At 39.0% G+C, this 27,007-nt stretch overlaps 1 protein-coding gene across 3 annotated transcripts in view; it reads right to left on the bottom strand.

The window, feature by feature from the left end:
• ntn2 (netrin 2) overlaps positions 1-27,007 on the bottom strand; it is a 31,019-nt gene continuing 4,012 nt past the window's right edge. For all 3 annotated transcript variants that reach the window (XM_079862773.1, XM_079862775.1, XM_079862774.1), the window contains 7 exons: positions 24,325-24,494; positions 21,998-23,229; positions 12,945-13,133; positions 8,047-8,196; positions 7,594-7,647; positions 5,420-5,494; positions 1-5,225 (listed from right to left, as the gene is read on the bottom strand). In XM_079862773.1, the coding sequence (XP_079718899.1) occupies positions 4,891-5,225; positions 5,420-5,494; positions 7,594-7,647; positions 8,047-8,196; positions 12,945-13,133; positions 21,998-23,015 (1,821 nt within the window). In that variant the 5' untranslated portion in view covers positions 23,016-23,229; positions 24,325-24,494 and the 3' untranslated portion in view covers positions 1-4,890. The remainder of the gene's footprint in view (positions 5,226-5,419; positions 5,495-7,593; positions 7,648-8,046; positions 8,197-12,944; positions 13,134-21,997; positions 23,230-24,324; positions 24,495-27,007) is intronic.

The raw sequence follows: 27,007 nt of genomic DNA, 5'->3' as shown, positions 1-27,007 counted from the left end.
ACTAATAATTTATTTGTATATTTGATTAATTCAGTGGTCATTGCAGTTACAGAGACAGCAAATAAAACGGGTGATGAGAAGGAGAGAAACTCTCCCAGTACGTTAGACGGAAGAATATTCCTCATGTGGAAACAAAGTCCATCATCAAACTGCACATTTACTCATGTATGTACATCTTCATACAGACACACATCACATTCAGTCTAATGGATGCACAAATACATACACATATTCATTCATACACAGATATGAAAAATATACAGTCGTGTGCAAATGCCTGTTATTTCTGCTCACTTTAATGCAGAAAAGCTGTTTATTTGCTGCGAGTCTTCAAAGCTGGTTTAGCACATGCTCAGTCGGGATGGCAGTAAAATGTTCTTGCCAAAATGAATCAACCAAACATGAATTGTGGGAACTGTGCCCTAACTTTTGCACACAACTATAAACACAAATACATTCGCACAAGCAGAAACATTCTGCACGTCTGCCGAATCCCTCCAGAAACAGAATTCAGTCTTTCTCTAAAAAATTGTTCATTTATTTAATGACATCAGGGTCATTAAAATCTGTAATCTGCACCGCTCATGCAGCAGGAAAGCTTTTATATGTTTATAGTCTCTCGTCCAAACCACGTCCAGGAGTAAAATGAAAATGGAAATTGCTGTGGAAATGGCATTTCCTTCTGCATCTCCACAACCTCGGCTAAGTTCAGGAGGGAATAATGGCGTACTAGTTGCACTATATTATTCTGATTTGCCACTTATATAAAATAGTCTGCTTTTTAAAAATAGTATGTGAAACATTATGCAACATGATCATCACATGACCTCATAAAGTTGCATGTTTAACTCGTATGGTTGTTTTGCAATTTCAATCCAATTTTGTGCAAAAAGGTCTTAAATTTTGGCAGTCAGATCACACAAAAAAACCTGTTGATAGAAATTCCTGTGCATTTGTCACACTGCAAATGGAAGGTCAAGTCGAGTGCATTGCATTGTGGGATACAGTGTTACACGCAGAGCACTTGGCAACGTTTGGAATGGAGTATTATCAAACTGCTTACCATGCAGTAAACACTGCATGCTGTTTATTAATAAGAAAAGTATGTGAAATAGTATGCAGTATGGATGATAAACCAAACGCTAGTATGCTAATAGTATTCCATTCCGTACATATCCCTAGTCCAAGATTCTGAAGTATGTGAATATAATGATTCATTTGTCACTGCAGTGGCCACGTTCTGTGGTCGGTGTGCGTCATGATGTGTGTGAGAGTTTACCATAGTGTATCTACGGATGCTGGTAAAAAGTATTAACATTTTAACACTACTTCAGTTAACTCTCCTGTTAGTTTAACAAAAAAGCAAACATTGGCATACAAAAGACTAGTTATGGCATAAACACAGACATCTATCAACATAAAATACTCAAACAATAGAAATCATGTTATAAACATTCTGTCATCATTCACTCATTCATTTCTCTCTTCCGTGGAACAGAATATGAGACGTTGGTTAGGGCGGTGATTTGTTTTTTAACCAATAAAAGGGTTGTTTACTTCTTTAATGTGGCAAAGAGACAGTGTAAAACAAACGTTTGGACTGAAATTCATTTCAACATGATCAGAGCTATTTCATCTCAATTTAATCCTTCACTGTGATTCCTTCATTTCACTGAAAAATGACTGATATTTGACAAAGCAGATTCACTGAGGTCCCAAAGTTTGAAATTGATTTATTTTAAAGCTAGAAACAAACTAGGAAGTTTTAAGGGTAAAAATAACATATAGAGCCAAGTTATGGTGTAAAATGTTGCCACTGTTTCTAGTGATAGACTGATATTTGTGGCCATTATTAGTCAAATCATACTGGGAACATGATCTTGGTTGTTCATGTCAACTGCTGCACCAAATACCACTAAACTTTAAAGTGCCCCTATTATGCTTTTTCAGATGTTACCTTTCATGTAGAGTGTAGTAGAGCTGTTTGTGAATGTAAAAGGTCTGCAAAGTTTCAAAGATAAATGGAGTTATTGTCTCCCGAAAGAAAGAACTGAATCTGAACCGCCTGAAACGAGTCGTCAGTAATTCCAGTCTCACTTCCTGCTCGAACCTACGAAGGGTTGTAACACATTTGCATAATGCCAGCCTGTGGTCTTCATTAACTGCCCGCGAACAACATCTACTTTTTGTAGCTGAGACTGGAAGAGTTTGGTTCGTGTTATCGTCATATGGAGAAGATGCTGTTTTCTGCGCTATGAAAGCAAATCAACTTTGATGCACTTCCTAAGAATGAGGACTCAGGCTCAAATTGATATGTTAAAACCGACGCCATCGTTACAGTTCGTATTACTGTGTATCAAGCTCTGAGGTAGAGTAGAAATTCAGATATGGTAATGGGTGTTTGGTTTCCGATGTTTTGGTAGACCAATCACAACAGACTAAGCCGTCTGACCAATCAGAGCAGAGTTGACCAATCACAACAGACTGGGCCATCTGACCAATCAGAGCAGAGGAGACCAATCACAACAGACTGAGTCATGTGACCAATCAAAGCAGAGTTGACCAATCACAACAGACTGAGCCATCTGACCAATCAAAGCAGAGTTGACCAATCACAACAGACTGAGCCATCTGACCAATCAGAGCAGAGTTGACCAATCACAACAGACTGGGCCATCTGACCAATCAGAGCAGAGTTGAGCAATCACAACAGACTGAGCCATCTGACCAATCAGAGCAGAGGAGACCAATCACAACAGACTGGGCCATCTGACCAATCAGAGCAGAGGAGACCAATCACAACAGACTGGGTCATCTGACCAATCAGAGCAGAGCAGCTCTCAGAAAGGAGGGGTTTAGAGAGACCGAAACCTTTATCGAACCCATTCAATGTATATTCTGAGTGTTTTTCTCTTTTTTTCCCTTTTTTTTCCCCTTTGATGCATATAAACTTATTATAGTAGACCTCAAAAACAACATTAGGAACCTTTAAAATAGCATAATATGGACACTTTAATGTCAATTTTCAATGCAAATTGTTAATGCTGATAATGCATTGGTCTCAGACTTTAAGACCGCACTGCATATGTGTGTCTGTTTGACACGCTTTCTCACAGTAAGAGATGCAAACAAGAACAACACACGTCATTATTCTCGTCTTTGTCTTGTCTTTAAAATGGTCAGACGGCAGATAAAAACCGAGACGTTCAGTAGTAGAAGAGAAAGAGTGACAGACATCAGGACAAAGCATTAGCCCTGAAACATGCTCTACAAATGTATGCAAACACTCTCAGCAAGCTCAATTTCAATCAGAAACGTACCAGAATGCAATTCATCATGAAGCTGTGCAGGTACACACTGCATTCTCGTCACAGCCATAAGAGGCATTAGGATAAAAGTCTTCTACAATGAATTTTCTATTACAGATGGACTACTGTACAAGGCTGGAAGACACTACACAATTTTTGCCCCGATTTACAGTCTGGAGGAGTCGACGCTATAGTTGCCTAAAATCTGTAGATTCTGGAAATTTCACAGAAAATCATGTAGTGTAAGACGGGCACAGATTTATTTAGTTTCAAATTATGAATCCGTCCAGTTGGAGGAGATCAAACATGATTAGTTGCGTCCCAATTCAGAGGCTGCATCCTTCAAAGGCTGATTGCGTCACAGTTTATGTTCAGAACGACTTGGAAGTCTTTTAAAAGTCGTGTAGTGTATTCCAACCTTGAGTTTAGTTAAACTGTTGACATCTTGCTACCTGAACATAACACAACTGGTTTAACAGAACAATTCACCCAAAATAAGAAAATCCGATCATTATTTACTTGCCTCATATCATTCAGAACTTATATGCTAGTATTTCCCATGAAAACAAACAGATTTTTGAATAAATCAGTAGTGACCACGGCTAAACCACTACAAAAGAAGTCCAAACAACTATAATCATGAATATCTGACACCATTTGATGACTTTAATTAGTCAATATTCACTGATAATCTCCTCTCAGTTGTGCTCTGATTTAATTCAGAGTTCATATGGATTACTTTTATAGTGATTTTTGTCATTTTAGTGGAGCTTAATCCGTATTTATATGGAAAAGAAGGCAATTATCCTCTTGCATTCCACAGAACAAAACACTATGGGCTTTTGAAATGACATTAGTGTGAGTAAATGAAGAAAAAAATATTCATTTTTGGGTGAATTTTGAGTGAACCATCACTGGAATGACAGACATTTGTTCCCACCACAGTAACTCAGTAAGCATGTTAAATATGCCCAGTGAAACCATGTTTGCCACGCATTCGTGCATTTGCATACTTGTACAGAGTGTTTCTTTCGATAGGACTGTTAATGGACATTTCTGCACTATAAAAAATCCTTCAGTATCAAAGTAGACATCCACACGTACGGCACACAACCCACAGCTATGAGAAGGCTTAATAATGTCTTCAAACGTGAAATTATCCAGGCTGACGATGATGACGATGAAGATTTTGAGGTTTTCAGAACTGAAGCGAGCAGCATGTGGTGAACACCAGTGTGACCAACGGATGAAGGCCACAAAGACGAGAAGAACCGAACCAGATGCGGACAGAGTCGTTCTGCTGATTTGTAATTTGAGGACGTATTTCATATTTGATTGATTAAATTGTGGCTTTGAGAGGAAATGGAATCAGTCCGTGTGCTGTGTGTGTGTGTGAGAGAGAGATTCAGTGGTGTGTGATTAGAAACAGTCTTTTTAACGGTCCCTTTAGAAGGCTGACCAACAGGACGACATATCAAATAACGCACTGGAAACGCACAGACGACAACACGCAGAGTTCGGTCTCGCAGTCTCCCGCGTACGCAGGACAGTGGTCAATAATAAAGAGTTCCCTGCAATCCCATCACGCTTTGCTGCACTTGCCTTTCTTCTCTTTGCGCTGGAACTTGCGCAGTCGTCGAGTCCAAATGTCCCTCCACTGAATGACCAGGCTGTTTTTGTCGGCCTGCAGTCCCGGGCGCTCGGGGTTCATGCCACCCTCAGTAGTGCCCAGGATGAGGAAGCGTTTGCCCATGTGTATTCGTGGACATTTGCAGGCCAGATCCTTCATATGGACCCACAGCACGTGATCGCCTCTCTTCAGCGGCTCTCCACGACTCTTGTACACGGACATCAAATTCACGGCAAATTTAGCCCAGTCGCCGACGGTCTCCATGTCCAACACACTGACCTGGACAGCTAAACATACACACATATATGAGAACGCTACACCAGATACGGTTAACAATATGGTTGTTTTCTGCATTGAATCAAATACTTCTTAAATAAAAAGCATTGTGATTTGTACATTACAAATGAAATTAAGAGATTTTCCCAGTGACTGAAAGGTAAGAACGGAATCTTTAAAAAATAACATGATAAAGGAACTGTACCGTAGTCCTTTTTGCAGTATTTCTTCATGTTTATCTTGAGATTTCCCTTCAGTGGTTTACAGTACGAGTCACAATCTGACAACACAGAAATTTGTAATTAGAATTAAAACATACTGTGAAAAATAACAATCTACATCGTCTAAAACACTACAATCCATCCATCTATCCATCTATCTATCTATTTATCTATCCATCTATCTATCTATTTATCCATCCATCCATCCATCCATCCATCCATCCATCCATCCATCTATCTATCTATATATCTATCTTTCCATCCATCTATCCATCTATCTATCTATCTATCTATCCATCCATCTATCTATCCATCTATCTATCTATCTATCTATCTATCTATCCATCCATCCATCCATCCATCCATCCATCCATCCATCCATCCATTCATCCATCCATTCATCCATCCATCTATCTATCTATCTTTCCATCCATCTATCTATTTATCTATTTATCTATCTTTCCATCCATCTATCCATCTATCTATCTATCTATCTATTTATCCATCTATCTATCTAATTGGTGAAGTTGGTTGACCAAGGACCTCTTGCTGGTTAAGCTAGATAGGAAGCCTGGCCTGGTGTTTTCAACATGGTATTGTGAGTGTTTAAAGTTCCCCTGTGGTGAAAATCAAGTTTATAATGTTGATTATACTATGTTTATGTGGTGTTTTTAATATGCTTAAAGACAAACCATGTACAAATTCATAAGTCAACACCATTGCTGAGTATTTTCTCCTTAAAGGGATAGTTCACCCAAAAGTGAAAATTCTGTCAGTAATTACTCTCCCTCATGTTGTTCCAACCCCGTAAGACTTTCGTTCATCTTCGGAACACAAATTAAGATATTTTTGATGAAATCTGAGAGCTGTCTCACTCCTCCATAGGCTTCTATGTAATTTCATCTGCCGGCCCAGAAAAGTTCAAATAGTCCAAGTGACTACAGTGGCTCAACCTGAAGTTTATCAGGCGACGAGAATAATTTTTGTGCGAAAACCCCCCAAAAATAACGACTTTATTCAACTCTTCATTTTCTTCTGTGTGGGCCTCTGACGTGAGTTCACGAGACACGACGCATGCGCGAGAACTGAGAAGATGACGCAGATGGGTCTCGATGTTTAAAATGGTTCTAATGTGTGCATTTCCTGGATGTCCGAATCACGAGAAACCAATGAGAAAACGTAAAAGTGCCTTACCAGTGCCGCAAAATGAATGGCTTACCTTTCACACTTTCCCATCAAATGATCATGAGCGTCATCTCAGTTCTCGCGCATGCCCACACACAAGAAAATGAAGAGCTGAACAAAGTTGTTATTTTAGTTTTTTTTGCGCACAAAAATTATTCTCGTCGCTTGATAAACTTCAGGTTGAGCCACTGTAGTCACTTGGACTATTTTAACGATGTCTTTACTAACTTTTCTGGGCCGGCAGATGAAATTACATAGAGGCCTATGAAGGAGTGAGACAGCTCTCAGATTCCATCAAAAATATCTTAATTTGTGTTCCGAAGATGAACGAAAGTCTTACGGGGTTGGAACAACATGAGGGAGAGTAATTACTGACAGAATTTTCATTTTTGGGTGAACTAACCCTTAAAAACTGCAGTGAACCAAAGACAGTCTCAAAAACACGCTTTGAAACCGCTGGTGTGGATCTCTGAGCTGTGTGAGTGAGTGGAGGCGGGGCTCATTTGCATATTCACAGAACCGCGTATACTAAATGAGGCAAGGGTGTCGAGTTACATTCGAGCGATTTTAAGGCACGAATATTTTTTTTTCAAGGAAATAACATTTAAATGTTTTTTTGGTGATCAAAGATGAGTTTTAAAGGATAAAATGATTGACTACAGGGGGACTTTAAGAGTGTGTGCAAGAGTTGTCATGACATTAGTGTGTGAGTGTGTGTCGCTTTCAGGCATCGCTCACACTGTGTGAAGTGTTCAATGACCCAGAAGAGCTGTTGAAAATGCACACAATTCCTTCACTTCTCTGCTTTCACACACACCTCTGTTTCACTTTCACTCGTGACAAGGACAGATTGCGAGTTCTCCGCCCCTTTCCACCAGTGTTACAAAGCGGAACAGCAGAGAAAACTAAGCGTTACTTCCTCTGTCTGTCTCTAAACTCTGTCCTGAACGTGTATGTGTGTGTGTGCACTAACTTGCAGGCTCCTCTGTAGTGCTGATCACAGCTGTCGGCTTTATAACAGGGATTTCTGAAAGACACAGTACAGTATGACATCAGTGTTTACTCCAGTAGCTCAAACAGTAGATTTGGTGATTCTCGGGAAATGCAAATAAAAACTATATAGACATATTTAAAATAAAATTTAAAAAAGACAAAAATGCACAACAAAATGACTAAAACTAACTTAAATAAAAAATTAAAACTGAAAATATAAAAATAAAAACTAATTAAAAATATAAATAAAAACTCTCAATGACAAAAATAACACTGGTGTGAGTGTATATACTTAGTTATACTTTGGGTGTCCTGATTAAAACAATAATATATAAATAAAGTGTTTTTTTATGCAAAAATTTTCTGGGGTGTATGTCTCCATTTAGACAGAAAAATAAACGTGTGTGTGTGTGTGTGTGTGTGTGTCACTCACTAATGCATGGGGCGACGGGTGATCGGCTCTGCTGATACCCTTTTGCACAGCGGTTGCAGGTGATGCCGGTCACCCCGTCTTTACATGGGCACTGACCCGTCGTCTGGTTACACGTTTTACCTGCAGCTCCCACCGGATGGCAGTCACATGCTGGAGAGAGAGAGAGAGAGAGAGAGAGAGAGAGAGAGAGAGAGAGAGAATTTTAATTTTAACAAAACATTTATTTTACAATTCTTATACAATACTCAACACAATTCCAATATAATAATAACCACAATAATACACATTACATTAGTAATACTCATTGTAACACACAAGAAAAAAATAAAAGTTCATCTACAACAGAGCAAACTGCATCATTATAACACCACTGGTTTGAAAAAAACATCAAGTCCTTTATCATCTTATAAAATTTAAAATCAATCCACACTCTTGATTTTATCCTGTTTTTTAAAAATAGATATAACTTCACATCCTTCTGACCCTTCAATTTTGTTCCTCCTACTTAAATATATTGCCATTTTTGCTTCACCAATAATGAAATTATAAGAGAGAGAGAGAGAGGGCGAGAGAGAGAGCGAGAGAGAGAGAGAGAGAGAGGGGAAGAGAGAGAGAGGGGGGGGGGGGAGAGAGGGATGATCAGCTCTGGCACAGGCGCAGAAGGGAAGTCCAAATAATGGCCTTAGTCCCCGTCTGGACCTGTAAACATTGCCATGACACTCAATCTGTTACACACACTTCCCGTAACCACACACACACACACTACTCTATCTCATTTAAAGTCACATGGCTCAATGATATTATATTAAATATGGGCTGTATTTCAGAATTACACATAGTAACCAGCGTTTCAGGCAACAACAAACAAAGAGTCACAGCATGGAAAACAGGTTTCATGAACTGCGTGACACACTTGAATCCTCACACTCGACTGAAAATAAAGTGCAAAAAAAACAAAAAAAACAGCTTGTTCAGAAATCATGTAATAATTCCACAACGAAAATCTACTCATACTACCAGTCAAAAGTTTGTGCATATCTGCTTATTACTTATTATGACTATTTTTCACATATTATAATACTAGTAAAGTTATTCAAACTATGACATGACAAAAAAGTATGGGAATTATATAGCAACAATAAAATAAAAATGTATTATAATGTCCAGTAAAACGTCTTAGTGGTTATTAATATTGAGCTTTCACCAGTAACTGTGGCTGATGGGCAAAAAAGAAACTTTTATAATTATAATAATGGCTTTGTGTGTATTAGTGTTGTCTATAGTAGTGTTTGAGCATGTATGTGCGTTTCCACTCTGTGTTGAGACTCTCAAAGCACACACACACACACACACACACACACACACACACACACACACACACACACACACACACACACACACACACACACACACACACGCAGAGATAAGGTTTGAACAGCTGTGGCATCTGCAGGTGAGAGCTGGAAGTCCACAGTTCCAGAAGAGATTGAGCCGTGACTTCATCTGTGTGTGTGTGTGTATGTGTGTGTGTGTGTGTGTGTGTGTGTGTGTGTGTGTGTGTGTGTGTGTGTGTGTGTGTGTGTGTGTGTGTGTGTATGTGTGTGTGGAATTTAAGGAATTCTCAGGTGCTGTATCACAGTAACGCTGATAAGAGGTCTCAGCGCTCAACATGGGCGTTATCAAATTAACACTGACAGCACTACAAAAGAGCTCCTGATTGACACACACACACACACACACACACACACACACACACACACACACACACACACACACACACACACACACACACACACACACACACACACACACACACATCCATTCAGTACAAATGTCATACAGAAGATGTTCAGGAAGCCACAAACATTTGCAAGAACAGTACTGGTTGTAGTTACCAACACACTAAACCAAATGCTATTTAGTTCATTCAAACCAGCAGAGAGCAGCAGAAACAACTAGATTTTACATTTGGAAACTCTTTATTTTGATGGTCCTCTTTAGACATTCTGTTGACGATAAGTAAAGTTGAACCTACATGTCAACTATCTCTCATTAGAGGATTAGTAGAGTATTAGTAGACTGTCTGTGTAATATCTGCTAACACTTCATTGTATCCCAACAGACATTCTACAGACTATAAGTAACTTTGCAAGCATATGTCAACTTATTCTACTAACCCTCGCAGTCTACTAATACTAATAAATCATTTATGTCTGTAGCACAAACACTGCAGGACCACTCACACACACACACACACACACACACACACACACTAATAATAATGATCTTTCATAGATATTTCTCCTGTTATACTTGAATACTTTCCGGTTCTTATTTGCACTGTACACAATCTTTAGCACTGTGACTATCATCTACCATGTCTACCTCCTTCACAACCAGAGCAGCTTCTGAAACAGTAGTAGAAGAGATTTTAATGACATGTCAGAAGTTGAGGATATTTTCATGGCAAGAGCTGAGTTACAAGACACACAAGAGTGTATACATTAAATTTCGGTTTGTATTCCACCAAACCCTATCGTATACCCCCAGAACACTTGGAATATATTACACGTCACAAGGGATCATTATGTTATACTTTTGCATCTTTTTTAAAGGAACACACTGACTTTTTGGGACTTTAGCTTATTCACCATATACCCAGAGTTAGATAAGTCCATACACACCCTTCTCATCTCCGTGCCGTAACTCTGTCTGACGCACCCACCGTTAGCCTAGCTTAGCACAAAGACTGGAGGTAAATGGCTCCAGCTAGCATTCTGCTCCCAATAAGTGACAAAATAACGCAGGTGAGGAGCAGAGAGTTCGCTCAGAGTTGGGGTAAATCACGCCGCAGAAGTAGCATATAGTAGAATATAGTTCCCAGTATGTATACGGTTAGAAGATGGCTGTGTCTCATGTGACCTTGTTATTCGTACACGCTGTGACTATACAAATCACAACATGTAAATAGGAAAATGTTGGCGTTATTTAGTCACTTATTGGGAGCAGTATGCTAGCTGGAGCCATTTACCTCCAGTCTTTGTGCTAAGCTAGGCTAGCGGTGGATGCGTCAGACAGAGTTACAGCACGGAGATGAGAAGGGTGTGTATGGACTTATCTAACTCTGGGGGATACGGTGAATAAGCTAAAGTCCCAAAAAGTCGGCGTGTTCCTTTAAAGCTTGATGCTGGTCGCTATTCACTGCCATTATATGAACGAGTGCGAGTGGGACATTTTTTTTTTAAATTCTCCATTTGGGGTCCGAAAAAAAAAAGAAGGGCATCCGGCATTAGAACAACAGCAGGGTGAGTAAATAATAAGTTCATTTTCATTTTAGGGTGAATTCATTAAGTTCATTAAGTGAGCTTACTAAATAAACATGTTGTCTACTAGCATTAAAAGCAAGACAGTCCGAGCATCTTCTGTATGTATATCATTCTTTACACTGACTGGTCTACCATCTGCATCTTAAATGCACTTTAACATAAATTATATAATACTTACACAAACACTTTATCACTGTTAAATACTGCACATATAAACCTTGTCACATATCCAAATAAATAAATTTCAGCTCTTGGCACAGAAAATGCCGTTTTTGACACAGCCACAAAAGCAGAATTATTGAGCGTTTAGTAGGAAGCAGACATTTTATGCAGCTTGTAATTTAACTTATAGAAAACCCTCTACATATGGATTGCCTTTTCCTTCCAGAAATGCTCAACTTACAAGACATCTTTTATCCAAACACTAGAATATTTCTCAAACTCTGATGTGTGTTTTCTTACAGTGCTGTGTTTGCTTTGGCTGGAGTGACGGCAGTAGATATATGAGCTTCATGTACAGGCTGCTCCCAATGCACTGTGGTTTTATTGAACTCTATACTATTTTTAGATTTTAATTTATATATATGTGTGTGCTACTGATTTTATGTGGAAGCTTTCAAACTGGAAAATACAGTGCATAAAACATTTTACACACATAAATACATTTTAACTCATGAAAAAACTACTGAGTCACAGTCAGAAAATAAACATGAGTGTCTCTTATGTAACGGAGCAAGTTATAAAATCATATCTAAACACATCATTCCTGCAGTTTTCAAGGTCCAAAATTAAATTAGTCTGTAAATGGTGGTAAAAGACTAGACCAGGGATTCACAAACCTTTTTTGTCAGCTGAACCCCCTTGAACTGAGATATTGCCCTTAATATTTAAATAATTTAGCGACATATTCACTGATGTCAGTTAATGGTCAAATTACATGCAGACAAACAAGTAAAATATTTTATATTTTTAGCAAGTGTTTTATTTTCTAATATATATTTTTTATAATATATTATAATTCATTATTTTATTTTAGCTTTTCATACACTCACGATCCCCCTGCACGAACAATAATACATAAATATAATTATCATCCAAAAATCGTCATGCTGTTCCTCAATACCATCATTTATAAATACTTGTGTAAATACTTTAAACAGCTGTAAGATATATTTTTTAGAAGACAACACATAACAGATGTCCTCAGAAATCACACTTGAATTTAAAAGTTTTTATTTGTATACTTGTCTCTTTGTGACAGCTCTTGTAAAACATTATCTGACAGAAACATTGCCCTGCTTATTTGAGCGGTTGCAAATGGATTGAGTTTCTGTTTGTATGAGCAATAGAGGACAGGGGAAAATCTGTTTGGAAACAGTCATTATTTTTGTGATTCCGTGTGTTGCCACTAGGGGCGCAGAAATGACACGGCTAATGTAAATGAGGTGATGCCAACACTTGCACTATTTTAACTCATTGGGGATTAGAGATTAAAAATAAAAATCTCTCATTGAAGATAAAGATCTAAACATCTGATGTCAACCTGCCAGTAAATGAAATGTAGTGTGGTACCTTTGCAGGCTCGGCGGTGTGTGATGGGTTTGGCCATGTCCCGGTAGAATCCCTCTTTACAGTAATGGCAGTGTCGTCCAGCGGTGTTGTGTCTGCAGTTCATACACACTCCTCCGCTCTTACGGCCCGAGAGCTTATATAACTCCATGTTAAAGCGGCAGCGTCGCGCGTGCAGGTTACAGTTACACGCTATAAAGAAAGAGAGGGTGAACATGTTATTGACGAAAGCTAGAATCCTGTTTTTTATGGATATGCATATGGTGTTTTTTCTCAAAAATACAATATCACTAAAAGGGTTTATAGGAGAAGCTTTACAGCTCCACAAAGGACATCATATTCTCCTGTACTTTAGTTCTCTAGCTCAGGTGCTTTAAAGAAAATAAAAAGCAAACCACTGGATCTGCAGAACATGTAATGAAACAAAATGTATTAGTCTCCAAAGAACCATAGCAACTCTGTACACCTGAAAAAGTCATCTTTACTGAACCTTTATTTTTCAAGTCAACGTGAAATAAGATTTGCAACGCATTTTAAAGTGTTTTTAGATTGTTAGACTAAATAATATGATTTGAATATTTGTTAAAATTAACCAAGCCTAGATGTTAATTTTAGCTAGCTATTTTATTTTTTTCATAAGTTATTACATTTTGATGAAAGATTGTGAAGAAAATTGTGTAAAAAAAAAAAAATAGAGATGCACTGGTCAACCGGTCATCAATAGGAACCGGACATTTTGTTGCTCCAAACACATGATCGGCAAACTTTTTTTATTATGGCCGATCTCTGTTGCACTTGCACACAAACTGCATTGGAATAATTTCCCAAAAATTATTGGCATATATAAATATAAATATTGACACGCTGAAGACGGACGCAAAAATAAAGAGAGCACAGACGTGCCAGCAGAGAAAATACTGTAAACAGCAAAGCTCACTGTTCCTGATGTTCGAAATATTGGAAGGAAAATATAAATATTGAATTGAGGGTGAGGGTTCATATGAATGTAAGGGAACTGACTCTCTTCAGAAAAGTTTTGATGGCATTTTCTTTTCCTCTTACCTCTGTACCATCGGTTAAACGCCACAGACTACTTGAGTATTGTAGTTGACCATGTCCATCTGTAAACCTCACTCCCCTGATCTCAAGACGTGTGCTAGCGACTGACACTAGAGGCTGTGGTCTTTAGTGTCCTAGTCAGTGCACCAACCTCCCATGCCGGAGACGCCTGTTCGAATCCCGCTCAGAGCGGGTTGAGTAGGACCAGTTACAATTGGTGCCATGACCCGGATGGGAGTGAGTGTAACGGAGGCCAGCCAGTAAGAGCTGTGCAGGTAAACCTCACTCCCCTGATCTCAAGAGGTGCACTAGCGACTGATGCGTCAGGCTGTGGTCTTTAGCGTCCCTGTTAGTGCATCCGCCTCCCATGCCGGAGACGCTGGACCGAATCCCACTCAGAGCCCTGTCGAATATGACCACAGTGTACCATTTCCTGACAGCTACTTCCAGCAGGATAACGCACCATGTCACAAAGCTCAAATCATCTCAAACTGGTTTCCTGAACAATGATGAGTTCACTAAACTCAAACGGCCTCCCCAACCACCAGATCTCAATCCAATAGAGCAGCTTTGGGATGTGGAGAAACGGGAGATCATGGATATGCAGCCGACAAATCTGCAGCAACTGTGGGATCTGCTTTAAAAAGTCAATTTTGTATTTTAAATGCATGCCTGTTTCATCGTGAGGTGTTTGATTTTGTCCGTGTACATGTGTGTGTGTGTCTGTTATTACAGGGCCAATTTGTATGGAATTCTGTGGTTAATGAAACCTGCTCGGGCCATTCCCTAACACACACACCATCTGCTGCTCTGTGTGAGTGTGTGTGTGTGTGTGATGGGGGTCATGAAAAGGGGGTGTAATTTCGGGGGGATTCTGGGCTAAAGTCAACAGGGTGAGATTACAGCAAATTCAGCTCAATAAACGTCTGCAGGCGATGTGTGTGTGTGAGCGCGGTAAGGGTGTGTGCATTTCTCTAAATGAAATTCCAAACGTGTGACAAAAAGCACACACAGACTCACACCCAAATAGAAAGCTACAGTCTCACAAACGCACAAGACGGAGATTGAATTATTAAAGCACGCAGTCCAGTCTAAATGTGAACCATTTCTAGGGCGTTTCCAGATGAGGGTCTGATTTGAGCAAGAAGGAAAAGAGTGCAGGTTTTCTGATATCTCTCAGCGCTGCGTTTGTGCCTTGAGCATGGTACTTAATCTAAAGTTGTTCCAAGGGTCTTTCTCAATGGCACCGTTCCTCTATTACGAGAGCTTTCCAAACACAGCTGAAAGCACTCAAACCTATTAACCTGAGGTTAGAGCAAACCCAGAGCTCCAAATTCATTTCTGTAGAGCAGGAACGTTAGTTTGATGGAGCGAGCTCTACAGGTATGCACTGAACTACACCCAAAAACACATTTCTGGAAATGCCATACATCTTGTACTTCGTGTATGATAGGCAAAAATTAGAACTCCACTTATGTTTTGGATTATGATGTCTAAATCTTAATATTACAATTACAATGAAAACACTGACAGTGTACATCTCGCCACAATGATGTGATGGCCAGAGCGTTGCAATTAGGTCGATAGTCTGTTAACAACAAGCTGCACAATTTAAGACATGATTCATGTCCATATAGAACAAATGGTCAAGGATATAATTGTGCTGGTTAATACTTAAAGTTACTAGTTTGTTCAAATCACTAACAAAGTATGGGCAACAGTGATAGTGATGCTCGTCTTAGTGAACGCCACTAATAAAAGAAAGAGCAAAACCACAGAATAACACCTTTCACAGAACATCACCTGTGCGCTTTAACACACATATGTTTTATCAACTAAGAATAACAGCTCATTAAAAATTCCATCTCTGGTTTTATGTGAGCATAAATATCAGAACATTTGGCTCACAGGTGTTTCTAATTGATTAGGCGTTTCCTGTTGCGTAGATTGTTCACACATGAAAGAGTCGCGAAGTTTCACGGCTCTGTTCAAATCTTTTGTTTTTGCCTGCGAGAGAAAAGCGAGTGATTTGGGATTCTGAGAGAATTAGGAAAATTGGCATAACACAAGAGTTGGGTGTAGTCAAAACAGCAATTTGGCAGTGAAGCAACTTTGAAACTGAAGCTGGTAAAGCTACAAGCTACTCATAATTTCAATTACAAACAAGCTTACTTACAAGAAAAAATGGTTTACTACTCTGAAATGATTTTAAACAGACAATATTGTTTTAATTGTATAACTGCAAACAGAATCAGTGAATCTGATTCATTTTAGTGAATTCAGATGATCGTCTGAACAAGTCGAGTGTTTTACAAAATTGATTTAAATACAATGTGTGAATGAAGAGATTCACTAAAAGAGAAAGAGGACAGTTTAAGATCCCAGGTTTCAATATTCAAATAAACATTTGTCAATGAAATGAGCAACAGTCTCCAGAACACTGTACGAAACCTGCCAGGATTTGTTGGCTAGTCCTTCAAAAACAAACCAGGATGGTGATTCAAAACAACCAGAAAACAGGAAAATGTAAGATTAGTCCGTTAGCGGACATGTTTTTAATCTTTTAACTTCTATTCAACTGAACAGGCATTTCACTGGCTGAAGAGTGACTAACCCCGAAACTCCCAGAAACAGGCAACAGCTGGAAGTTTCTTCTCTGAAGGTTTGGCACAAGACGAGAGCGCAAGACCAGCGACGTTGATGAGTTACAGACACTCAAGCTGGAGATCTCGGACTATTTTATAAGCTTTATATTTGTTTTGAAATGTCACGATACTTACGCTCACATAAAATGGAGTAATAGGGTGCTGAGAATGCTTTTATTTATTAATTTACTTAATTGGTTACATGTGTTTAGACGAGCCAAACATAAAAGGTGGCATTTAGTGTTTTTGGTTTACAGGCATCTTTCAGACTGTTTAGATACTGCTGGAGTGAACAGGAAATCTAGAAATCCAGTCCAAATTTCTAGATGGCTTTGGTTTTACAAGAGCACAAACCAAGTACTTCGACAAATGTGTCCTTTGAATCGTAGCACGCAAAGAAACAAAACGGCAAGCTAGTTCGATTGTTGGCAGACTAACAAATAAACAGGAAGATAAACACATCTCTACAAGGTTTCTCTGCAGCATCACAGCTTTATATCATTAACGCTCTGTGTGGCGTTTTTTCCCTCGGAAGCAGCATGTTTTGGTTTGTGACGTATAGGAAATCTAAGGCAGTAAAAGTGGGCTTGTGTGTGTGTTTAATGAGGATATGGTTAGTACTCATACTTCCAGTGTCCTGTGCAGGTGGCCGTGACTGGCAATAATACACACATACTGTACGGCTGGGTCCGAAATCACATACTCTCTTGAGTAGGTACTTATTTTGAATAAGTAATTACTTTGCAAATGCTTAAAAAGTGTGTTCTATGTAGTATGAATGTAATTTGGATGTACTACATTTCCCATGTTGTCATTAGGCTTGTGTTGCTTCACTGTCATTCACAGATCCTCTCCTGTGGCCTCATGGGATAGTAAAGTGTCCATCGAATGCACACTTCAGAATCTGGCCAGAAGTATTAGGTCATCCGGGGACTTTTCGCCTACTCTATAATGAGTACTGTGAATTCGGACATACTTATTTTGTTACGTACTGTTTTTCCGAATAGGGAACTAGGGCTGATAAACTATATTATATTGAGATCTTGATCAAATTTACGTCGATGACAGTGATAAGCTCTGGACATTTTTACTCGATATGGATTAATCTAACAGCCTATCACACAGCAGAAAGTCAGTGCATGTCGCTAATAAGGGATTTCTGCGTGTCTGTGTGTGAATTAGTGATGGGTCCATCATTAGTTAATTTTGAACAAATCTTTAATATGACTGTGGAACAACGAGTTGCCTCAGAGAGTCATCAGAGAATCATGTGATTCATTCATTTTGTGTTGATCACACATCCGAAACATCCTATAGGCTCTGTACCGGAAACAGAAATGATTAGTTCACCTCCCGAGTCTTCGGGTCTGAGGCCCTGTCCCAAATGAAACCCTAAGCCCTTGCGATCTTCCTCCGAATCCACACTTTCATGACATAACGCCGCTTTGACTGTCGGATAGAGGTCTCTGCGGAGCCACCCTTCTGAAGTACCCTTCTGTAACCTAAAAAGACAAATGGGACACCCTATGGTCTTGTGGACTTAACGCACAAACGTCCTCGGCGGCCATTTTAAGTCCACAAGATCGCAAGTGTATATGAAGTGTGTTTTTTGGGACAGGGCCTGAGTCGTTCGTTCATTTGTTACGTGACTTGACAGCCGAATTGGATACAATAATTCCCAACTTCCTTAAGCGCGTAGGTTTTATTTATTTATTTTTTACTCTTACAGTAATGTGATGCGTTTCTGGTCTCAAATTGTAGCTTATTCCTTACAATTTATAAATTTGTAAATTTCTATCATGATGGTTCTTTTCCATAACATTGAATGTCGTAATAAAAGAGATGGTCAATGCTTTAAACTTTCTCCGTAAAATAAATATAATACAACATACAGTCAATAATACTATCGTAATGTTGTAAGATAATGAGAAAGCGGTCACGTGACAAAAGACAGAACAACACAGACGCGAAGATTCGAGAGGTCAACTAATCATTTCTGTTTTCCTGAGTTATATTAACAGACTACATGGCCCGAAGACCAAGATAAGCAATTATTAAATCATTTCTGTTTGTCATAATTTGGCCTTGGCTCCATTATAGTTTTCTTTTTCGAAATGTGATTATTAATTAACGTTGCGTAAGTAGAATAAAATTTTAATTATTCTGCTGAAATGAACCAAATGACTTGAAAAAAGATTAATTAATTTTGATTAACGAGATTCAAAGAGCCGAATCTGTAATATGATCCATCACTGAATGAATGAACGGAACGGAGCAATTTCGTCTGATACACAAACTCACACACATGTGAAGCTCACGGTGTTTTCAGCATCTGTCGTCGCAATATGAGGCCATGAAACACATTAACTTCATCAGCAGAGCTTCTTCTGAAAGTCACTTCACGAGCTTCAATGTCTCATTTAAGGAAAAACTACCGTTAAATACACACCGAAACATAGATCTTCACGACAAACCGTCAAAATAAAAGTTCGGTTTAACCTCAAGAAAATAAATCACTACTGTAAATGTATACTAAAATGTTCTCCTCAAAGTAATAATAATACTATTATTCTAAGGAATATCATACAACCAAGATATTTTTTCATCATGTTTTAATACAGTTCTGTTGTGCAGCATAATGTAAAAAAAATGTAAATGTAAATTAAGATATGTTTTCATTTGATTACATTTTAAAAGCTTTATTAAATTTGTTTATAAATTTGTATTAAATCACAAAACACAGAATTACTGTGTGATAATTAATAGATAAAAAAAAAAAGTGTGATAATTAATATTTTTGGCCTTATCACCCAGCCCTATAGGGAACTGCTATATAGTTGAACTTAATTTAACTGTCAGACCCTCCATTTGTGGTCCGCCACTCATTAGTCTGTTATACCTCTACTAATCTCTTTGTCCTTGTTCTCTCAGCTGAATGGGGGATGATTTTAACGAGATCACACTGAACCACTGCCAGGTCGGGCACAAAATCTGCGGGAGTCCTTGGCGTGTGTTGAGGCGAGAAAACGAGGGAGTCGAGCGTGTACTGGGGGTCATTTGGAGACGGGGCCACCAAACCAGAGCAGATGGCATGAGAAGAGGCAGAGCGAGAGGTGAGAGGAAAACGCAGAGAGCTCCGAATTAAATTCTGGGTTTCATTACACGAAAGAAAACGAAACTATCGGCAAACTCTCATCTGACACAGTGGACAGGAAGAATTAGACGAGGCAGAGAGATTTATGGGAGACATTAGCGATACTAATGGAGTGTCAGGACTGCCCGACTGGAGCATTTGGACACGATATATCTTTCCTGACACAAAGATTAATGCATTTACACTGATCAGCTCATTTTTCGTTCAGCAATAATACTGCTGTCTGATAAGATAAGATAAATATCTGCAGCTGCTACTGATCTTCAACATATGGATATATGTATGTACATCTATAAATATTAGTTAGAAATTAGAATCCCTAAAAAAACTACAGCGTTATGGTACAATAATGGTATATTACCATGGTATTTTGTTTTCTGTAATTTAATTGCAGATCATTCTGATGTAATTACATTAAATACTGAAATATATATATATAAATATATAGACTATAGAACAATTCTATATAAAACAATAGTATCAAAAGTTAACATCTAATGTTAAATGTACATTTTTATTGTACCTTTCTCGCTTTATAAGCTTTGCTCAGTTCAATCAAGAATAATTTATGAAATTTTGCATTATTTATTTGAAAGAATTAGTTTCATGCCTTTCCTAGTATTGTTCAACTGGTCGAGATTGATATGGGATTTAGAAAGTAATTAGTAATAAGTAATCCAATACTTTTAAGAGAGAATCAGTACAGTAATTTAACTACACTGATGAAGATGTAATTACTTTTTTAGAGTTACTTAACTTACCCAACACTGTACTTAACTATATTTAACATAAATTCATGACATTTTTACATAAAATGTAGCTATAAACTGCTTAAATCAACTGGATTAAGTCAAATTCACTGAACAGAAAGTGTTTGTGTTGCTTTATAAGACCCTATATTGCAAAAGTCTGTTGATAAATCGATGCATTTTCTGCAGGGTCTAGCATATTATGTCCATCAAAAATGCGTTCGCACCTATGCGTCTGCTACACGGCGCAGCCAGTGTGAATTCAGTGTTAATATGGTCGCCAAAAGAAATAAACGTTGTTTTCGTGTGCGGTGTGAAACGCCTAGTACTCTCATTCTGCTGTCAGCAGCGTTCTGCTCTGAGCGTCGACTGTTCAGACATGTCCTGAGAGAAGAGGTTTATGTAAAGATTAACATACTGCAAGACAGACATACGCAAACACAAATCTCTGTCCTGCACTCGTGTGTCAGTCTGTATGTATTCTATGGAATGCATCCAGAATTAATACAGATACACCCGAAGTAATCCAAACCCAATAAATCAAGTTCAGACGTGAGATGCGATGAGAATTAACCTTCACGTTTTTGCCAAGTGATCGTTTCATAACACCACACTGTAGCTCTGTTTCAAATCCAGGGAGATGCTTTAGATACTGTTCCTTATTTTGGCCAAAATTAATGCAAATCTAAAGTGCTAACCTTACCCAGTGACAAACTCCAGTGGGAAAAGTCCATTCAGCATGGCAGACATTGAAGAAATGCTGATTCACAGCTCCAGTCCTCTAATTTAGTTGGCCAAGTGATAGTTGCTGATATTTAGCATAACATTTCATTCAGTACTGAAATGTAGCAAAAGATTTTAAGCTAGATTTGTGTACTTAAGAGAATCACGTCATTAGTTTAGCAAAATACTACAGCCAAACTATTGTGTCACGATTTCAATAGAGTCACAATTGATTTCAGACGGCAGTATTTTGCTAAAGTGCATATGAAGAGCGTACAAATCATTCACACCAAGAACGATAGCTATAAAGATACTGATAACTACATTAGTGTCCACACCAACGCACGATAACGTTTATTATAAGCGCGTCTGCTGCTTTAAATGCTCTAGCTCTTTAAAGCCGAGTGGATTCTGATTGGCTGTCAATGTTTTTAATCATTCATCAGCTGGAAAAAAAATCGTTCTGAATCGTTCCTCTGTCTCGTTATCGTTATAGCTGTGGTGTGGACATATGAGAATATGTTTATCGTTATCGCTATTAGTTAAAAGACACTTAATATTCAGAACTATTATTGACTAAATTGAGCTTAATAATGACACAATCTGTATCATTGACTTGACTAATCTTACTAGGTGTGAACATGCGTTTAAGGGTGCCTGTAGTCAACAAGGCAGCTCACTAGGTTTTGAAATAGCTAATGAGGATTGAACAACATTTTAACTCACGTAAACACTCGTTAGCTTCTTTCGCAGTGGCGCGCTGCCAGGGCCGGTCGTAGTGAAACGGTTTGCAGCGGTCACACTCCGGACCCTCTGTGTTGTGTTTGCATTCGCACACCAGCTTTCCGTCCTTCTCTCGCACACACCTGGAGGCGTGGCCGTTGCATTTACACCTCCCGCCCACTTGGAAGTCGCCAACCGCGTAATAATACGTAGCGGGCGGCCCGAGCGGGTCTTCGCTCTCGCGTCCCGACATGGGCAGCGCTCTGAGGTGCTGCGGGCGACTGAAGACCACACGAATATCAGTGACCGTAACCCAGTCCTGTAGAACAGGACTCGAGTCGAAGTCCTTCCCTGATGGGCGTCCGTCTAGCGTGCTGAAAGCGATAAGCCCGCCGGAAAGCGGGTAGAGATCGGTGTGTCCGTCCGTGCACAAAGCCTCCTGCTCGTTCTGCTTGGTGATCGCCGCTTTGTTGGGTCGGTTGTACATGCGACGGCATTGCGACGAGTAGAATTGGTAGGGCGTCCAAGTGCGGCCGTAGTCCATGCTCTTATAGATGGCCAGGGATTCGGGACGAGGGGAACAGAACTGCAGGCTGACATACGTGATTTCAAACTTCTTCCCGAGCGACAGTGTGAGCGTCACGTTGAGCGGCGAGCCCTGCAGGTTCTCCGACTGCCAGCACGTGAGGTTGTGGGCAGAGTTCAGGTCGGTGAGGTAGCTGGGAGGGTGTGCGTTGCGAGGGTCCGATGCGTCGCAGACTTGGCACGAGCGCACGGCGGGACGGTCGTCGCGTTCAACTAAACTGCACGAGCGAGACGCCGGCCGCCCGCAGACACTCGACACGCCGACCTCCTGACCGAACGCTGCATTGATGAACTCTGGGATGCATCGGCGGGCGGCGCCCGTCTCGTCATAGCAGGGGTCCGTCGGTGTCGCCTGAGGCCCGGCGAATGGGTTGGGACTGTGGCTTGAGGCTTGAAACACAGTTAGCAGAGAAAGCAAGTTCCGAAAACTCCACATGATGACACGGGAGAGAATGATGAATGTGGGATGGGGAGAAACGTATCCAGATGGATGGGTAGAGAGGGGGAAGTCAAATAAACAAATATGGTTGTAGCGTCTCCTCAGACTGGCGGGGTCTGGCGTACGTGTGATATCTCAGAACGACAACTCCAGCCAGAAAACGTCCAGTAGATAGACGACTTTCCTGGAATCAACCCTCGGCAGTGTGCGTCTGGAAATGGAACGGCAACACAATGTTAATAAATCAACTATATTCACTCACCGTAAGATTTATATAGTAAAGACCATGTCCAAAAATGAATGGAATTACAATGATACCACAGCATAATTGATGTGCATAAAAGAAAATGCCCATTAAAAAAATAAAACAGCCAAAAAAAAAAGGTCTATTAATACCAAACAGAGCCTAAAAAGAAACTTATTTTTCCAATAAATGGTCAGTAAAAAAATGGAGCTTAACCTTTATATAATGCAACTTATATATAATAATTATATATATGAGCAGTTAGAAGACTCAATTTAAAAATAAATAAATAAACAAGCAAAATATCCCAGAATGGGGTGAGTACAGTATTCATCTAAATTAAGCCGTCACTTAATAATAGGGCCTAGGTGGTTTGGACCAAATGTTGGTTTGTAGTTACTCACAGCAGTAAATCAAATACTGTAAGTTGCTAAATATATGCAGCTGCTTGATATTTAAGTTGTTTAGTATTTGCAATCATTTGTGAAATGTGCTGCCATGATGCTAGTGGGTCGGCAGAGCGTTGCTATGCAGTTGCAGAGATGTTCTAATGAGATTTTAGTGTTCTGCTATGCGGTTCCTAGGGTGGTTGCTAAGTGCTTGCTTACAGACCCAAATCAAAAGTGTCTAGATATGCTCGGGTTCCTCCCTCAACGCGCACCCGTTTCATGGTTCAGCAGGTGAAAGCGGTGATCACTTAGTTAAGTAACAGCACACTCTCCTCAACAACACATGAGATCTGAGGACTCACAAACGCTGCGGGACGTTGCACACACTGAACTAGAAGAGTTAAAGGAATGAGCAACTTGTGCAAGTGTGTTTTCGAAATACTCATTAATAGGCATTTCAACCGAAAGAGCCATTTTAGGAAAGCCACGCATGCAGAAATACACCGCAGATGGGTTAATTTGGTCTTGGTAAACACATGCTGAGATTCCTAATGTTTTCGTGGGGCCGTTGGGGATTTTGAATGAGAGCGTTTAATGTAATGTTGCTTTGCTCAGATGCTTTTCTATGAAATGGTGATATTTATGGTGTTTTAAAACAAAGAAAGCGCACTACCTCGACTGCTGGAGGAATCTGCGGTCACAGTCCGTTCCACGTCCTACGAGCCATGATCCGGACGGACACCGAACATATAAAACTGGATACTCTCAAACTCTCCTGATGCTCGGATCCGCAGGTCGACGCACATATGATCCGCCGGGGGGGAATCTGATGAGATCCGCACGCTGTTTAGAGTTAATGAGAAACAGTTTGACATGAGCGTGTATCTGAGCCCAATCACACTTCTACAGCACTACAAAGAGCAATGAACCATGAAACCAGAGTAAAACTCCTCTCTTAGGACCTGTCACTGTGTGTGTGTGATGTGAATATCAATGCGGCTCTTTCTGCTCGGGCCCCTTTGCAACGGTACAGCCGGACCCTCAAATAATGACTGTAAAAGCACGTTATACACATCTGCTGAATTCTGTTCAAAACCATACTTCATTTAAACTCAAGCCAGATAAATCCATCATTATCATTGTGCTGTAAACTAGATGAGACGCTCAGATTCGTACAGGTTTCACGTCACAGCTGTTACTACATCATGCTCTTCCCATGCAACTACAATGAAGCTGTCAGGCATCAAAAAGCGCACAAAAGCACTCCTGAAATTCTCCTGAAACCATTCCATAGCTATGTGTGAGAAACAAACGAAATGTGGTGTCATTTACCGGCAATATTGACAAGCTCATAGAGAATCAGACATGAATCATCTTTCCAATGATTCACTTGATTCAGTTCACAAATTCATCCATCCGATAAAGCTACAGTGCACTACTTTAATTACATTTTTTATGGTGCTTTTGTGTCCTTTTTCAAGTTTTTGGGCAAGCAAATGATAGCATTAGTATTATGAAGCTACAAAGCCTGACAGTTGTGTGTTTGTGAAGAGAATTGTAGAGCATTTGTTAGATATTTGAAGACACTAGCCCTAAAATGCTCCTTTTTTTCTCTGTTTCTGCCACCTTAAACTCACACATCTCTCTCTCTATCTCTCTCCACACACACACACATCTCTTCAGTCACACATCATCAAACACCAAACAGAGAATTAAGCTCATTATTTGACCCTCACGCTGTCAGTCGAACTCTCTCACCCCACCTCTCTCTTTCTCTCCCTCGCTCGATCACTCTAGCATAAACACACAGACGTACACGTATAAGGGTCTAAGACCACTACTGAAAATGCTTCTATTTTGCAGTCTTTTCTATTTCAGTTCAAAAATGTAAGTTATCGACATAACAATTTGACAAAAAACAATGAGATTGTGATAAAAAAAAACTGATGATCAATGTCTCCAGCATTATTTGAGAATGTTCCATCATTTTGTGCTTAAATGGGAGCAAAAATGTAACTTTTCCCACAAATTAGCAGCTGATCGATGCCGATATCAAGGATATTCCCAATATAGGGCCTACATATAATACAAATAAGGACAATACATTTTTTTTTCAGTTTGATACATTTATATGAACAGCTATTTTACACAATATTGACTTATTGTGAAAAAATAAATAAAATTACTTTTATATTTAGATCTAATATATATACATATATATACACTGTATATATATATATATATATATATATATATATATATATATGCTCGACTGTTTGAGCTACAGAAAAGCCACAATTTCACAATTTCAATACCTAAAACTTTACTTATTTTCCAGAATTAAATGAAAAAAATAATGTCAGTGCGGTCTCAGACGTTTTCCCCATTGTATGTATACACACATATTCTCATTGTGTGGTCTTTTTGTGTTTACACAGTGTGTGTGTCCACACCACAACATCATTTACTGACGGATCTGTCTGATTCGGAGGAAAAAATACACATGCCTCTGATTCACACACACACATCAAGAGCATGAGACCGAAATAGGTGAAAGGTTTGAGACAAAAAGAGGGACAAATATGGACAGAACTGAGGACAGGGACGATATGTGGGAGGATAGAAAAGATAGATAGTGGCTGAAGATAAAGGACGTCAAAGTAGAGATTAAATATATAAGAGAGAGAGAGAGAGAGAGATGGATCATAATGACGAATGGACATCTCTTACAGAATGACTAAATATGGAGAGTTGAGTTTCTCCACTATGTGTGTGTGTGTGTGTGTGTGCATTTATCAGAACTGAGACATACACACATAACACAAGTGCACAAGCTCAGATGACAACTAAATACACTTCAGATTTAAAGGTGAATTGTAATTTTTTTTCATACTAAAATACTTTCTTGTATTCCAGTGTAAAGATAACATCTGTCTTTATAATCTTTCGTCAAATTATAATAACTTGGCTGCATGTACAGGCTGATGGATAATGTTAACTAAAAACCGAGTAAATATTTAAACATTTCTTGAGCAAACTCACATTCAGGTCCAGGGATATTGTTGTTAACTAAATTTAAAACTATTTAAAAAAAAATTGTTAAGTGAAATAAAATATAAATATTAGATGAAAAACTGTTTTTTTCCTACAAAAAAAATAGATGCATATTTTCCGTTTCTATTTTTAGTTTAAGTAGAAGTACTAAAACAGGAAATAAAACTAAAACTCAACTAAATCTAGTAAAAATAAATTAAATGTACTATAATATTTAAATAAAAAAACGAATAAAAATGACAAAAGCGCAAAAAATATTTAATTGAAAAAAAAAAACTATAATAGTAAATAAATAATACTAA

Source organism: Squalius cephalus, assembly GCF_949319135.1.
Source record: "Squalius cephalus genome assembly, chromosome: 25".
In the NCBI taxonomy this organism is placed as follows: Eukaryota; Metazoa; Chordata; class Actinopteri; order Cypriniformes; family Leuciscidae; genus Squalius; species Squalius cephalus.
The sequence above is the reverse complement of the archived record's forward strand: the minus strand, read 5'-3'. Positions and strand labels throughout refer to the sequence as shown.